The sequence below is a fragment of the Micropterus salmoides genome, unplaced genomic scaffold (genome assembly GCF_014851395.1).
Source record: "Micropterus salmoides isolate LMB-PRFRI ecotype aquatic unplaced genomic scaffold, ASM1485139v1 Ms_hic_scaffold_2801, whole genome shotgun sequence".
NCBI lineage: Eukaryota > Metazoa > Chordata > Actinopteri > Centrarchiformes > Centrarchidae > Micropterus > Micropterus salmoides.
The window spans coordinates 1-14,277 of NW_024042042.1; the positions used below are offsets into that span (position 1 = coordinate 1).

The following is a 14,277-nucleotide window of genomic DNA, read 5'->3' on the forward strand; positions in this document are numbered from 1 at the left end:
ATCTGTCAATCAGACTTGATGTGTTTAGCACCTTTTGGGCAAAATAACAAATACAAGGTGTTAAGATTGCAGCATAATCATGTGACCAAACTACAGCCATAAATACAATAATTAAAGAGTCTGCACTGAAAAGTTATCAGATAAGATTAACTGCAATTTGTTTCTTCTACAGTTGAAACCAGAAGTTTACATACACTATATAAAAAGAAAAAATGATTTTTTCTCACTGTCTGACATGAAATCAGACAACCACTTTTCCTGTTTTAGGTCTGTTAGGAATACCAAAATTATTTATTTGCTAAATGCCAGAATAATGCAAGAACGATATTTTTAAACTATTTTCATTACTTTCTTCAAAGTCAGAAGTTTATATACACTAAGATTACGATGCCTTTAAATAATTTTGGAAAGCCCGGATGATGTCATCTAACAGCCAGCAGGGGGCGACTTAAACCTGCGTCCTCTCTAGCAGCCAGCGGGGGCGACTTAACCTGCGTCCTCTCCAGCGGCCAGCAGGGGCGACTTAAACCTGCGTCCTCTCTAGCAGCAGCAGGGGGCGCCTTAAACCTGCGTCCTCTCCAGCGGCCAGCAGGGGGCGCCTTAAAACCTGCGTCCTCTCTAGCAGCCAGCAGGGGGCGCCTTAAACCTGCGTCCTCCTAGCGGCCAGCAGGGGGCGCCTTAAACCTGCGTCCTCTCTAGCAGCCAGCAGGGGCGACTTAAACCTGCGTCCTCTCTAGCAGCCAGCAGGGCGACTTAAACCTGCGTCCTCTCTAGCAGCCAGCAGGGGGCGACTTAAACCTACGTCCTCTCCAGCGGCCAGCAGGGGGCGCCTTAAACCTGCGTCCTCTCTAGCGGCCAGCAGGGGGCGACTTAAACCTGCGTCCTCTCCAGCGGCCAGCAGGGGGCGCCTTAAACCTGCGTCCTCTCTAGCAGCCAGCAGGGGGCGCCTTAAACCTGCGTCTCTCTAGCAGCCAGCAGGGGGCGACTTAAACCTGCGTCCTCGACCCAGCGGCTGCAGAAAGAAGTGTGATTGTATAGAAGTCTGTGAGAAAATGTTTCTACTTGTCAGCTGATTTATTCCCTCAGTAAACACTTTCCTGATGGTTTCTGGTCTCAGTCGCTAGTTTCAAGTCTTCTTCAACACAGCATGATGTTCATTTAGTAAATTATGGTCCCATTTAGAGGAACAGAGACCAGGAAGCAGGGGAGGCTTTAGGGGGGGCTACAAGCTGATTGACAGGTCGCTACCATGGCAACTGTCAATCAGGATAGAGGCGACTGGTATCTGTTGCTCTGTGTATATTTAACCAGCGCCGCTGAAAAAGCTGATGAGGAGTCGGCTGCTCAATTTTTCAGTAAGTACATTTTGTTGTAAGCCTGTTTGTCGCTAGCCAAATTAGCATCCGGCTAATATCACAGCTAACGTGAATTACAGATGCACCTTGCTAACCAAGCTAGCTATCTCCATCCTAGTGTCCATTTATTGTCAAGTCCGGTTCCAAAAAAACAAGATGGCGACGGCCAAACATACCGTCTGTGGACATGAGGCATATTTAATGTATTTTTTGGATTAAAATTATGTTTTTGAAGTCAGATGTAAGTTGATCTAAGTTGATTGGATGGTGGGTCCGTGTTAACCAGTGAAAAATCACAGTGACCTTATAAAACACATAAGCGTGTTTATGTGTGCGTGTGTGTACTTGTACTTCCTGCATAGTGAGGACCGGAACAAGATTTTAATAAGCATTTTGGCCATTTCTCACAAGTTTAATGGGCTGTATGAAGGCCAAGACTTGGTTTTAAACGTTAGCGGAGAATTAGGTTTAGGTCAGTGTTAGGGTCCAGGCAATGCATTATGTCAATGACGGTCCTCACAAAGATAGAAGTACAAGGGTGTGTGTGTGTGTGTATGTGTGTGAGTGTTAGGACAGTTGTTGTGCAGCAGGTGTTGGTTCTTGGTGATTTATTTAGAAACGACTGAAGCTCCCTGTCAGCAGTGAATGCACCACAAGGCAAAGACCAGAACCCAGAGTGGGACACCACAGACCCAAGAGTACTGATCGGACCTGAACGGAGACCCAGAAAGTCTTGGGGAGTTGTGGACAGAGACCCTCAGGAGAAAGCGAGGACATGGACAGACTCTGAATCTGTTGAAGGTAAAGACTTTAAATGTGTCTTCTGGTCTCTGGAGCGTTGTGTTAATCACACAGCTGAGACCTGACTAAACTTTATTTTATCGAAACAAATCCCTGAAACAAATCTCCATCTGAACGTTTCTTATTATGTTAATTGTTTTTCCTGTAAGTTAATTCATCGACTGAGCTGTTCATTACTTTTTGTTCTGTAACTTTATTTCCCGGTGTGAAGGAATACACGTGTCCACTAATCATTCGCAGTAAACTGATCATTGGAGGCTCCTTTTATAAATCCTGTCATCAGTCGTGTTTGTTAAACAGGTGAACAAACATTTTTAATCAGCTGACGTTTGACACGAAAGGCTTCACGAAACATTTAGAAACGTAACTGCTGCAGAACCACGTCTCTCTTTCTACAGCTGATCAGTAAACATCCTGGGAATCAGACATGTCGATGTGTTTACCTCTAAACGACGCTAACCCGCCTACAGGTGTGAACAGGTACTCTGTCTATAAATCTATAAGTTAAGGGGTTAAACAGCAGAGATGACAAAGAGACAACATGTAGTTCAGTATCTGTAGTCAGTGTCTGTCTGTGGCTGAATCTCTGGGGAGCAACTGGGTTTAAATTTAGACCTCATACCCCCCAAACACACACTGAGCGACTCCCATCTGTTAAAGAGGACTAAAGGTCAGCTGACTGGAAACCTGTCGTCATTTTAAAGGAACACTTCAGCTTCTTCTCTTCCTCACGTTCAGACTGATTTTACTGCAGCTTTTCTAAAAAAAGTGCCGTGAAAGTTTTGATGTTCTTGGGTGTTTTTTTGGGATGAAATTGTGGGAATAAGTGTAAACTGATATTTTTACCTTTAGAATTGTAGTTGAATCATTAAACAGCCCCTCCAGAACTCGGCAGTCCTGACCCGGACCCGGACCTTGACCCTGATCCGGACCCTGCATCTTTAAACCAGCTGATTCTGTCCTGCAGCTGAGCGGGATGCAGCAGCCTGTGTCTCGGCTGTTGTTGTTGTAGGTAAATATGAGATGTTGGTTTCACACACGTCTGCTGCGTCCTCTGAACAAGGAAGTCAGTTTGCTGATGTGTGACCAGAGATCTTTTGCTGTCACGGTGTTACGCCTGCTGCTCACTAGAAGACTTTCAGATCTATATTATAATCACACAGACGGTTCCGTCTGGTCTCAGGACCACTCTGCGTTCACACTAAAAGGTTTCAGAGTGGCGGTTCCGGGGACTTTGGATCTTACAGAATCTCGCATGATTAAACGTGACTTCAGACAGAAACAAACATGGAGGCAGTCTGTTGTGTGTGTGTTCTACCTTTACAATTAGAAATGAGGGAGCCTCTGATCCAGTCGGCGACCTTCAGGTTCTCTCTGTAAACCCGTCACACTACAGGATCATTTGGGCCGATAATCTGTTCCGACCAGCCTCGGATCGGGTACGTCCCACGATTGGAGGGCAAATCGGACCCAGAATCAGCCCAGTTGTCCTCTAGTGTGCGGCCAGCATGAGCTGTTGAATCAAAATGTGGGCCCTCAAGATTTGGGGCCTACTAAGGGCGGAAAGCAAAGACACATCAGCACGATGCAGGTTCCACATAGAGCTGTAAAATAATAGCAGTGGTACTAATACAAATATCAGTAAAAGTAATTAAAGTACTCATAACGATAATGATTAAAGGCTGGTGGTCATAGGCGGATCTTTAACCTCTTTAACCATGTGACTAACCAGTTCCATTTACCTGCAGCTTTTGTCTCGAGGCTCCCCACTGGCAGTGTGGCCAATGAATGATCAGCGCCACAGCAAGCCCCGCCTCCTGCCTGCTGCTGTTTGTTCTGCAGGGAAAAAAAACAGACAAACAGACGAGAGTCCAGGTTACATCAGAGAGAGACGGGTCAGCGCTGACGCTCCAAACCGTTTGTTCCTAAAACCATATAAATAAAGTTTACAAAGCGTTAGTTCCTCCAGCTGCAGGAGCTCAGAGCTCAGTGACGTTTTGTTCTGAAATCATTTCATTCATGAGCCTGACGGACTCTGACTCTGCAGGTAGGCCTCACGTCAACAGAGGATCAGTTACCAGAGGTGGACAAGTACATTTACTCAAGTACTAAGTTTGAGGTACTTTTGTTTCCGTGACACTTCCTCCTTCTGCTCCGTCAGAGGGAGATGTTGTACTTTTTACTTCACTACATTCATCTGACAGCTTCAGTTACTATTAGTTATAAATTAAACTCACAGTTTGACAGCAGACAGGATTATTAGACTGTGAAATTAAACAACTTTGATAGTTTAAGACATTTTTCATGTAAAAACATTTAACGGTTCACAACTGTGAAGATTTCCTGCTTTTCCTTTTTAATGTATTTGTAATAACGTTGAGCTTTGGAGGTGTCACTTCGGGCTCTGAGAAACTGTGACAGCATTTCTCACCATTTTCAACTGAGTAACTTTAATTATTATTAAAAGGACAATCTGTTTCTAATGAATAACATTGTTTAATGAAAAGGAAAGTTTGCGGTATTTTTTAAACTCTGTCATGTCAGCAGCTCCTGACACACACACAACTATCCTAACAGTACTGCTTTTAAAAACTTTTGTACTTTGACTCAAGTAGAAGTTTAAATTGAAGACTTCTACTGTTAGTGGAGTAATATTTAGCGAGGGTATCTGTACTTTCACCCAGGTACAGGATTTGTGTACTTTGCTGTCAGTCAGTTTAGATTCGTTTCAACAGATGAATCGTCTCGTCAGTAAAATATTAAAAGCAATGCGCGACTTAGTGACGCTGATTCCTGAAATATAACTTAGAGATGGACTCAGTGAAGCTAAAAGCTCCGTGTTAATATCAAACTGCAGCCGAACCAACACCAGCCAACGTCAGAGCCTTCGTGAAGCAGGATGTGTTTGTGTTGTGGAGTCTCGTGTTTCTTCTGTTTATTTATTTTGGTTGCACTTTATAAAGCTCCGGTCACATGGCGCTCACTCAGAATCAGATCCGCTCGAATTATCGACCTGAAAAACTTCACGTCGGTCATTTGTAAACTCAGTTTGTGGAGAAATGACAATAACTGGACTTCATTTAACGTTTATAGAAAGTCGTTTTGAATGTGTGGATCTGAGTGTTACGGTTGGTCATGTGACGCTGTGGTCCTGCACCAATGAGCTGGGCTCTCTGACTGCAGCGCTGTTGGTGTTATCTCCATCTGTACTCTACTGAAGCTGAAATGTGTCGCCTGTTAGGGCTCACTAATGATTATACAGCTGATGGGTCATGTGATGTTTGTGTGTGCAGGTTGTCTGATGGGTCCCGAAGAAGGTCGTCTCAGGTAACAGAGCAGGTGAGCCGGCGATGGCGGCGCTCTGACCGTCACCTGTAACGTGCTGCATTGTGCGCACGTCATGAACTTTGCTTTTGTTGTTTCAGCGAGTGAATGTTTGAGAAATGATTCATGTCAGGGAGAAAGTCGGCTGCTGATGAGGTCACTGATCGATTACAGGCAGACGGATTAACATGAAACATGATGAACACAGAGTGATCGGTTTAAAAGAGAACGATGATCAGCCGGTACTAATGGACCATAATGCACTTTAATCACATCAGATCATGTCTGCTAACCTGTCATTGGTCCGTACTGAGAAACAGAGAGAGAGAGAGATAACTGGAAACTGAGCTCGCTCGCTCGCATCACGGCTCTGATGCTCAAAAACATCAACAGCTGATGACAGTGCGTTCCAACTCGTCACATATGGAAGCCTTGGCGTCGCTGTTTAACGCCCTGGGAACCCTTTAGCGTTGTTTTTGCACGTGTAGGTCTCCGCGGTCAAGTTAGACTTTCAAAATAAAACAAGTGGTTAATGTTGTGAAACGATGCAGTTTGGTTAGGTTTAGCAAAAGGTCACGGTTAAAAAACTTAAAGGTTCAGTGTGTAATATTTCTGAGATGCAATAAAAGATCCATAACTATGTTTTCAGTACAAAAACCTTACAGAATGAACCGTTATGTTTTTATTAGTGCTGGGTCTGTAAATTAATTACAGTATGTGTTGGCCGACAGGTAACAGACAGGTGAGCGTGACACCTTCCCTCTTTGTGTCCTGGTGATCTCGGCCCGTCCCGGGTTCGGTCTGCCGATGGAGCCTCGGGCTGCCGCCGCGCGACACGCGGCGTTACCATGGAAACACTGCATCCACCTGACTCTGCTGCTGGTCCAGCTGAGTTTACCTGAAGGTACAAACACACACAAATAAGAGTCTGCTCACCTGCCAACTCCTTTACATGTTAGCATCAGGAGGCTAGAAGCTAGCTGCTTCAAAATAAACAACAAACATCTGACAGCAGAAAAACTAAATATACTTCTAAAGAAATAGAAAATAAAAACATATTATTTAACGTTACAAAAGGTAACATCAAAAGGCGTCGCTCTTTTTTTAATGATTCATTCAGGAGCTCGACTCTGACGATCCTACATTTCCCATAATGCAACTGGAAAGTGTCTTTCATTACAGCTAGGGCTGCAACTATTGATTAATGTCATTATGCCCATATGACTATGACTAAAGAGACTTCTGAACTCACATTTTCAGCTCAGGCTGACTCGTGAAACATCACGTGTTTTTGATATATTGACACGAGTTGAGAAGATTTCATGGAAACATCATCGGGATTATTTTCTCCTCTGGAGCCACAAAGCTCAGACGTTTTCTGATGTTTCCTCCTCTCTTCAGCCGGAGCTTCCTGTCGCATCCTGAGGTGTAACTCGGACTTTGTGGCTGCGACGCTGGACCTGGGAAGCAGCAGCGGGGGAGGAGGAGCAGGAGGAGGAGCGGCTCCCAGCAGGGAGGCGGTGAACGCCGGTTACTGCAGCGCCCTACGCTCCTACGCCATGTGCACTAAGAGGATGGCGCGGGCGTGTCGAGGCGACCTGGCGTACCACTCTGCGGTTCAGGGCATCGAAGACCTGCTGATCCAGCACCGCTGCCCCCGTGCGGGCCCCACCGCCCAGCCCCGCCCCCTGCCCCAGGGCACGCTGTCGGGAGAAGCCTGCCTCTACGAGAGGAGCTTCCTCAGCAGAGAGGGACGCAGGCCGGAGTACCTCCACTGCGGCGTGTTCGGAGACCCGCACGTTCGAACCTTCAACAACGAGTTCCAGACGTGTGCCGTGCAGGGGGCGTGGCCTCTCGTTGACAACGAGTACCTGTACATCCAGGGCACCGGATCGCCAACAAAGGGGGGGTCGCACGCCACGGCGCTGACTAAGGTGAGTCACAGAGACCTGCTCCACGTTCTGATGTTGATGATGATCTGGTATTTTATTTTAGAAAGTTACGCTGCAGATCGTTGAGCGTGACGTCGTCGTATTTAATTTATTGCCAGTGACAGAACGGATCAGGTGGGAATAAAGATTAACAGGTGAGGACACAGTTCACTAACAGCCGGATGTTCACCTCCACAGATCACCATCATCTTTAAGAACTGGCGTCAGTGCATTGACCAGCAGCTGTACCAGGCGGAGCTCGATAACGTTCCCGCTGCGTTCGCTGATGGCTCAGTGTCGAGCGGCGAGCGGAGAGGTCAACACAGCCTGACGGTCCGGTCTCAGAGTCCAGGCCGGCACGCGGAGATCCGGGCGGCTCACATCGGTACGTTGCTGGTGGTGCGTCAGAGCGGACGCTCGCTCGGCCTGTCGGTCCGCTCGCCGCGCAGCATCGTGGAGGCCTTCGGCCCCGAGCAGGACCTGCAGCTGTGCGTGTGGGGCTGCCCCACCTCCCAGAGACTCAACGTGCTCCACCCACCGGCGCCAGACTCCTCCCCTTCCTCCGCCGTCAGCCCCTGGGCTCACTGCGCTGCGCTGCTTCCCGCCCAAGACGTCTACTACCAGGCCTGCGTGTTCGACCTGATCGCCAGCGGAGATACGAACTCCAGCACGGCCGCCGTCAGCGCAGCGCAGGACGCACGAAACATGATCTCTGACACGCAGAGAGTTCACCTGCTGCCCGTCTCCTCCGCTGAGCAACACGGGACACGACTGGACCTGACGCTGCTGCTGCTCGGCATGCTGGGAACTGTAACCACAGCCTGAAGCGGCAGGAAGTCACTGCAGACCTCAGACCTGTTTGACAGTTGATGGATGTATGATAAGACCTGGAGACGGCGCCGCCGCTCAGCCTGGTTCCAGTTTTGCCCAGTGGCCACTCACGGGATTGCAGCTGCGGCTCAAAAAGCGTTTCCCCCGCAGGCCGCCATTTTAACAGCTATCCAACATGGCGTCCTGATGCGAGGTCATGTGGATGAAACAGACCCTACGGGGACTTTATACCCCCCCCCCCCCGCCCGCTCTGGTGTCACACAGCCAGACTGATCCTGGATCAGTGCTGAACATTATATAGACAGAAAATGAAACTGCTGCTGAAGAGAAGGAAACTGATCAAATGTTTAAGAATTTGAACAGAATTGAAAGGCTCTGCCGGCTGAAACCGGAGACGCTTCCTGCGTTTCCTGAAGCTTTAGAGCACAGAGTCAGTACTCTGGATAGTCCATCTCTGTATTCTATACATAAAAACGTTTTGCAACACTTTGAAGCTTTGTGTAAACTAATAATAAACGCTGACTGTAAACAGGAAGTCCAGGAGGGTTCAGGTCCAAATCCACAATTACAGTCCAGATGAGCCGTCATTAACAGCAATCTGAAAGAAAGGATTAAGAGACGGAGCACCGACAATCTGTTTGTAAATAAATGTTGAGGAGCTGCCTTCTTCTGGATTGTAGTGACTCGTTACATGAACCAGGACTCTCGCTCTGTTGGTATGTTTTGTATAAAAAACCATCAGCCGTGTTTCCATCTAATTCTCCAGCGAATTTTAGGCATTTAGCCATGGACCATGAAACTGGGGACCATGGACCTGGGGACCATGAACCTGGGGACCATGGACCTGAGGACCATGGAACTTAGGCCATGGAACTTAGGCCATGGACCTGGGGACCATGAACCTGGGCAACCAGGGGACCATGAACCTGGGGACCATGGACCTGGGGACCATGAACCTGGGGAACCAGGGGACCATGAACCTGGGGAACCAGGGGACCATGAACCTGGGGACCATGGACCTGGGGACCATGAACCTGGGGACCATGAACCTGAGGTCCATGGACCTGGGGACCATACAGAGAGGTCTTCAGGAGCTTCACTGGGCAAGTAGCTACCGGCCATGTTTCTGAGAATAATGTGAAAATCCAGGAAGATGCCGACAGCAGAAACAGCTGATCAGTCGCGAGGTCAGAACTGTTTCCAGCTTCCATCGAGTCTTTTTTTCCAAAAAGGCAAAAACAATTTTTCTAATGTTGCCGTTTCCATCAACTTTTTCTAATACCACACTTCAAAATGTGCATCAGTATCACAGACTGTATATAAGAAGTGGACGTAGTCATGGTAACGTCACCCGTTGGTTTGTGGACTGCCGTTTGGAAGCCTCGAGTTTGGCCAACAGGGCGTCGCCATGTTGAGCTAGCTTGCTTAGCTAGGTGCATCTGTAATTCACAACAGGCTTAAAACTAAATGTTCTCACCAGAGAAAGTGAACAGAAACGGATACGAGTTGCCTCTATCCTGATTGACAGGTTGCTATGGTAGCGACAATCCGCTTGTAGCCCCGCCCTAAAGCCTCCCCTGCTTCCTGGTCTCTGTTCCTCTAAATGGGACCATAATTTACTAAATGAACATCATGCTGTGTTGAAGAAGACTTGAAACTAGCGACTGAGACCAGAAACTCATCAGGAAAGTGTTTACTGAGGAAATAAATCAGCTGACAAGTAGAAACATTTTCTCACAGACTTCTATACAATCACACTTCTTTCTGGAGAGGACGCAGGTTTAAGTCGCCCCCTGCTGGCCGCTAGAGAGGACGCAGGTTTAAGTCGCCCCCTGCTGGCCGCTAGAGAGGACGCAGGTTTAAGTCGCCCCCTGCTGGCTGTTAGAGAGGACGCAGGTTTAAGTCGCCCCCTGCTGGCCGCTGGAGAGGACGCAGGTTTAAGTCGCCCCCTGCAGGCAGCTGGAGAGGACGCAGGTTTAAGGCGCCCCCTGCTGGCCGCTGGAGAGGACGCAGGTTTAAGTCGCCCCCTGCAGGCTGCTGGAGAGGACGCAGGTTTAAGGCGCCCCCTGCTGGCCGCTGGAGAGGACGCAGGTTTAAGTCGCCCCCTGCTGGCCGCTGGAGAGGACGCAGGTTTAAGTCGCCCCCTGCTGGCCGCTGGAGACGACGCAGGTTTAAGTCGCCCCCTGCTGGCTGCTAGAGAGGACGCAGGTTTAAGTCGCCCCCTGCTGGCCGCTAGAGAGGACGCAGGTTTAAGTCGCCCACTGCTGGCCGCTAGAGAGGACGCAGGTTTAAGTCGCCCCCTGCTGGCTGCTAGAGAGGACGCAGGTTTAAGTCGCCCCCTGCTGGCCGCTAGAGACGACGCATGTTTAAGTCGCCCCCTGCTGGCCGCTAGAGAGGACGTAGGTTTAAGTCGCCCCCTGTTGGCTGCTAGAGAGGACGTAGGTTTAAGTCGCCCCCTGCTGGCCGCTAGAGACGACGCATGTTTAAGTCGCCCCCTGCTGGCTGCTAGAGAGGACGTAGGTTTAAGTCGCCCCCTGCTGGCTGCTAGAGACGACGCAGGTTTAAGTCGCCCCCTGCTGGCTGCTAGAGAGGACGTAGGTTTAAGTCGCCCCCTGCTGGCCGCTAGAGAGGACGCAGGTTTAAGTCGCCCCCTGCTGGCCGCTAGAGACGACGCAGGTTTAAGTCGCCCCCTGCTGGCTGCTAGAGAGGACGCAGGTTTAAGTCGCCCCCTGCTGGCTGCTAGAGAGGACGCAGGTTTAAGTCGCCCCCTGCTGGCCGCTGGAGACGACGCAGGTTTAAGTCGCCCCCTGCTGGCAGCTAGAGAGGACGCAGGTTTAAGTCGCCCCCTGCTGGCCGCTAGAGAGGACGCGACCGGAAGCTTACCGCTTGATCAGCACACTTTGATGGAAACACGACTGTTGTCTGCAAACCTCCATCAGTATCTCGATGGACACAAACGATATAAATATGTTTTCTTGAAGTAAAAGTACAAGTATTAGAGTAAAACTACTTGTTGGGCAGAGGGTGGAGCAGCTTTAGAAACTGTTAGATTCACGTGTAGAATCATATTTTATAAACTGATCATGTGTTTTTTTAGCAACTAAAGTTGTCAGATGAAGTAAAATGTACAATATTTGTTTCTGAGAAGGAGTAGAAATAGAAAGTAGCATGAGAAGAAAATACTCAAGTGAAGTAGAAGTACCTCAAATGTTGTCAACTTTTTCCTTTTCCTTTGAATGAAAGGTGAATAAAACTGCCACCACTGTTTAAACCCTTCACATCACGTGTTTCTCTCTGAGGGAGGAGGATTCAGCTGACACCAGAGGTATTCTGGGTATTTGTGTCCTACCTGAATCAGGATGTCTCCGACGTGTTTAAAGCCATAAATCTGTTTTTGAAGAATTGTTGCACAACAGTTAAATCGTTTACAGTAAAATGATCAGCTGCTGTTAGTCACCGCCCTCTGGAAGTAGGCCTGACAGGAAGCAGGAGGTGGACAGGTGAGGGGGCGGAGCCTGACTCAGGTGTCAGTGGAAACCACACTGATGAGTCAGACAAGATGAAGAAGCGTTTCATGGACGCAGCGGGACCGGGATGCTTCGACTGGCCGATTTAAAATGCAGCCTTGTGTTGGTGATTAAACAGCTGCGTTATGTAACAGGTGTAACAGGTTTCTGGGCGACGAGGCGCCGCCACAGTGTGACTCACCGCCGTCAGCCGCACACGTGTATCTGTTATGATCACATTATGGTCAAAAACTAGCAAGTCAGCCAAGTCTCGCCGCCTGTCCCGCATCCTTTCAGCTCTTTTAGCTCAACGAGTCAAAACAAGTTAGATATTTTCTCTTCCTCTCTTCCTGCTCATCTTCTTCAGTTTCTGTTGTGATATCCACACTGAGAACACAGAGCTGGCGTCTTCCAAAGACCTCACACTGTACCTTACAAACCTGATGATGATAGCTCGCTGAAGAGTCGTGCTGATGACACAGATTCCAGTGTTACGTAACGCCATACCAAGCTGCAGCTGAGACGCCATCAAAGGAGGCTGATATCTTTAGATTTAAAAAAACTACATAATGTTGCTTTAATAATAATAATAATAACAATAATCATAATAATCACAATAATCATAATAGCTTTATTTGTGTGGCATTTTCAATACAGGTCAAGTGTTTTACAGCAGTGTAAACAGAGTTACACTCTGTCATAGAGGCGCCTCTTCTTCACAATCCTGACTGTTTTGTTACTAAATTAACTTTGCAGTTTTTTCCTTTTGTTGTAAAATAAACCTGAAGAGAAATCTTTTAATGAAAGCAGAGACTTGCTGAGCGGTCAGCTGTTCCTCCTGTTCATGCTGGAAATCCCTGTGTGAAAACGTCTGAAGTCGATATGAAGCTTCAGCGGTTTGAGAGAATGCAGATTATTAACACTGATCAGTGTTACGTTTCTCTCAGTGAGTCTTTAAAACCTGATTTTCGTTTTTCGAAGCTACTGGAAGTCTGTAACTAGAAACTGTAAAACATTTTATAAGAACTCAAACACAGACTAAACTGACTCAGTAGAACATTTTTTAAATGTAATTTTCTATGATGACTTCCCTATGAGCCCATCCAGGTGCCTGAACCGCCTTGAGTTCCTCGTGGATGACTTGGCTTCTCATCCTGTCTCTACAGAAGAAACCAGCGCCCCTCCTGGGAAAACTGATTTCGGCCGCTTGTACCTGTGATCTGGTTCTAAATACTTTTAAACATAATTTGTTTTCCTTGCTGAGGCAGGATGCAGAAGCTTTAATGAGTGTGGGTCTGTTGTTCCTCCGCCTGACTGCCCTCCTCAGCCCCACAGAGGAAAGCTAAGTTAAGGTAAAGGTACTTTATTGGTACATGTAGTGAAATTCGTTCTCGGCGTTTGACCCCCCCTTTAGGGAGAAGTGGACCAAAACCAGATCTGAGCCAGTGGCTCTGGTCAAACGGCACTGACCGGAGAACCTAACATGTTTTTGATGGTGGGGGAAACCGGAGCACTCGGAGGAAACCCACGCAGACACGGGGAGAACACGCCGGGACGACCGCGTCCTCGTGGTGGTGGACAGGTATTGATCCGATGTCCCTCTGTGACTCATGAAGCTGGATGTCTGGACACACCTGCAGCAGCCCGGGATGATCCGACATCAGAACGAGTGTTTCCCCGGCAGATCAGAGACGACAGGCGGCGCAGCGTGGATCAGAACACGTGCAGAAGACGGGGTCGTCCAGCACTGCTGTAGTTCTGTATCTGAAGCTGTCCTGTCCAGGTCTGTGTACTGGATGTCGATTCATCGAGAAAATAATTGGCAGATTAATCGACAATGAAAGAAATAGTCAGGTCATCGGGACAGCTTGCTCTGCAGTAAGTCATGTTTGGCGGTCTGGCCCTGACATCTCCCCGCCCATCCATGTGCGTACATGGAAAGCCCGAGGCAGAGAGCAGCAAAGACCCCCGGGATCCAGAACAGACCAGATCAATACAACAGAAAGGACCCGGCCTGAACGGTTACAGAGGAAGCAGCTTCTGGTTGAACAGCCAGCTGTCAGCTGACGTGCTGGAGTCCTGAGCAGAGCTGGACTTCGCTGCCTTCGCCTGCCAGGAGTGGTGTGGACTGCGTGGGCTTCAAGGACAGAACGGCGTGGACTTCAGGAGCGGCGTGGACTTAAGGAACAGCGTGAGGAGCCGGGGATCGAACCTGGTCCTCCTGAGCCGCAGCCTGCAGAGAGCAGCGTGTCGTTACGTGTTTCACACGTGTGTGTTTTGCAACCTGAAGCCTCACACTTCCAGAGAAGAGAGAGATGTGACCTCACCTTCAGGCTGATGACGCATTACTTTTGCAATGATGCAACGTTAAACTTCCTGTTCACCACGCGGAGCTGCAGGAGACGCTGCCTGTCGACTCTCTCCCACTGAGAAAGATCAGCTTTATGAGTCACAGACAGACTTGTGGTCATGTGTCCGGCTGGGGCTTCATTTACAGAGAAGATTTCACACCTTGTGTCTCTGCAGCTT

The 14,277-nt window shown here is 48.5% G+C and overlaps 1 protein-coding gene across 4 annotated transcripts; it reads left to right on the forward strand.

Annotated features, from left to right (window-relative positions):
• Positions 1 to 4,015: 4,015 nt before the first annotated feature.
• On the forward strand, positions 4,016 to 8,905 carry LOC119881913 (hemojuvelin-like). 4 transcript variants are annotated; one of them, XM_038691996.1, is made up of 5 exons: positions 4,016 to 4,275; positions 5,450 to 5,495; positions 6,212 to 6,384; positions 6,882 to 7,414; positions 7,610 to 8,905. In XM_038691996.1, the coding sequence occupies exons 3-5, from the start codon at positions 6,288 to 6,290 to the stop codon at positions 8,234 to 8,236; spliced, it is 1,257 nt and encodes a 418-aa protein (XP_038547924.1). In that variant the 5' UTR covers positions 4,016 to 4,275; positions 5,450 to 5,495; positions 6,212 to 6,287; the 3' UTR covers positions 8,237 to 8,905. The 4 variants fall into 4 exon arrangements, with proteins under 4 accessions (XP_038547924.1, XP_038547922.1, XP_038547925.1 ...); XM_038691994.1 differs by having other exon boundaries at positions 4,016 to 4,203; XM_038691997.1 differs by lacking the exon at positions 5,450 to 5,495.
• The last annotated feature ends 5,372 nt before the right edge of the window (positions 8,906 to 14,277 follow it).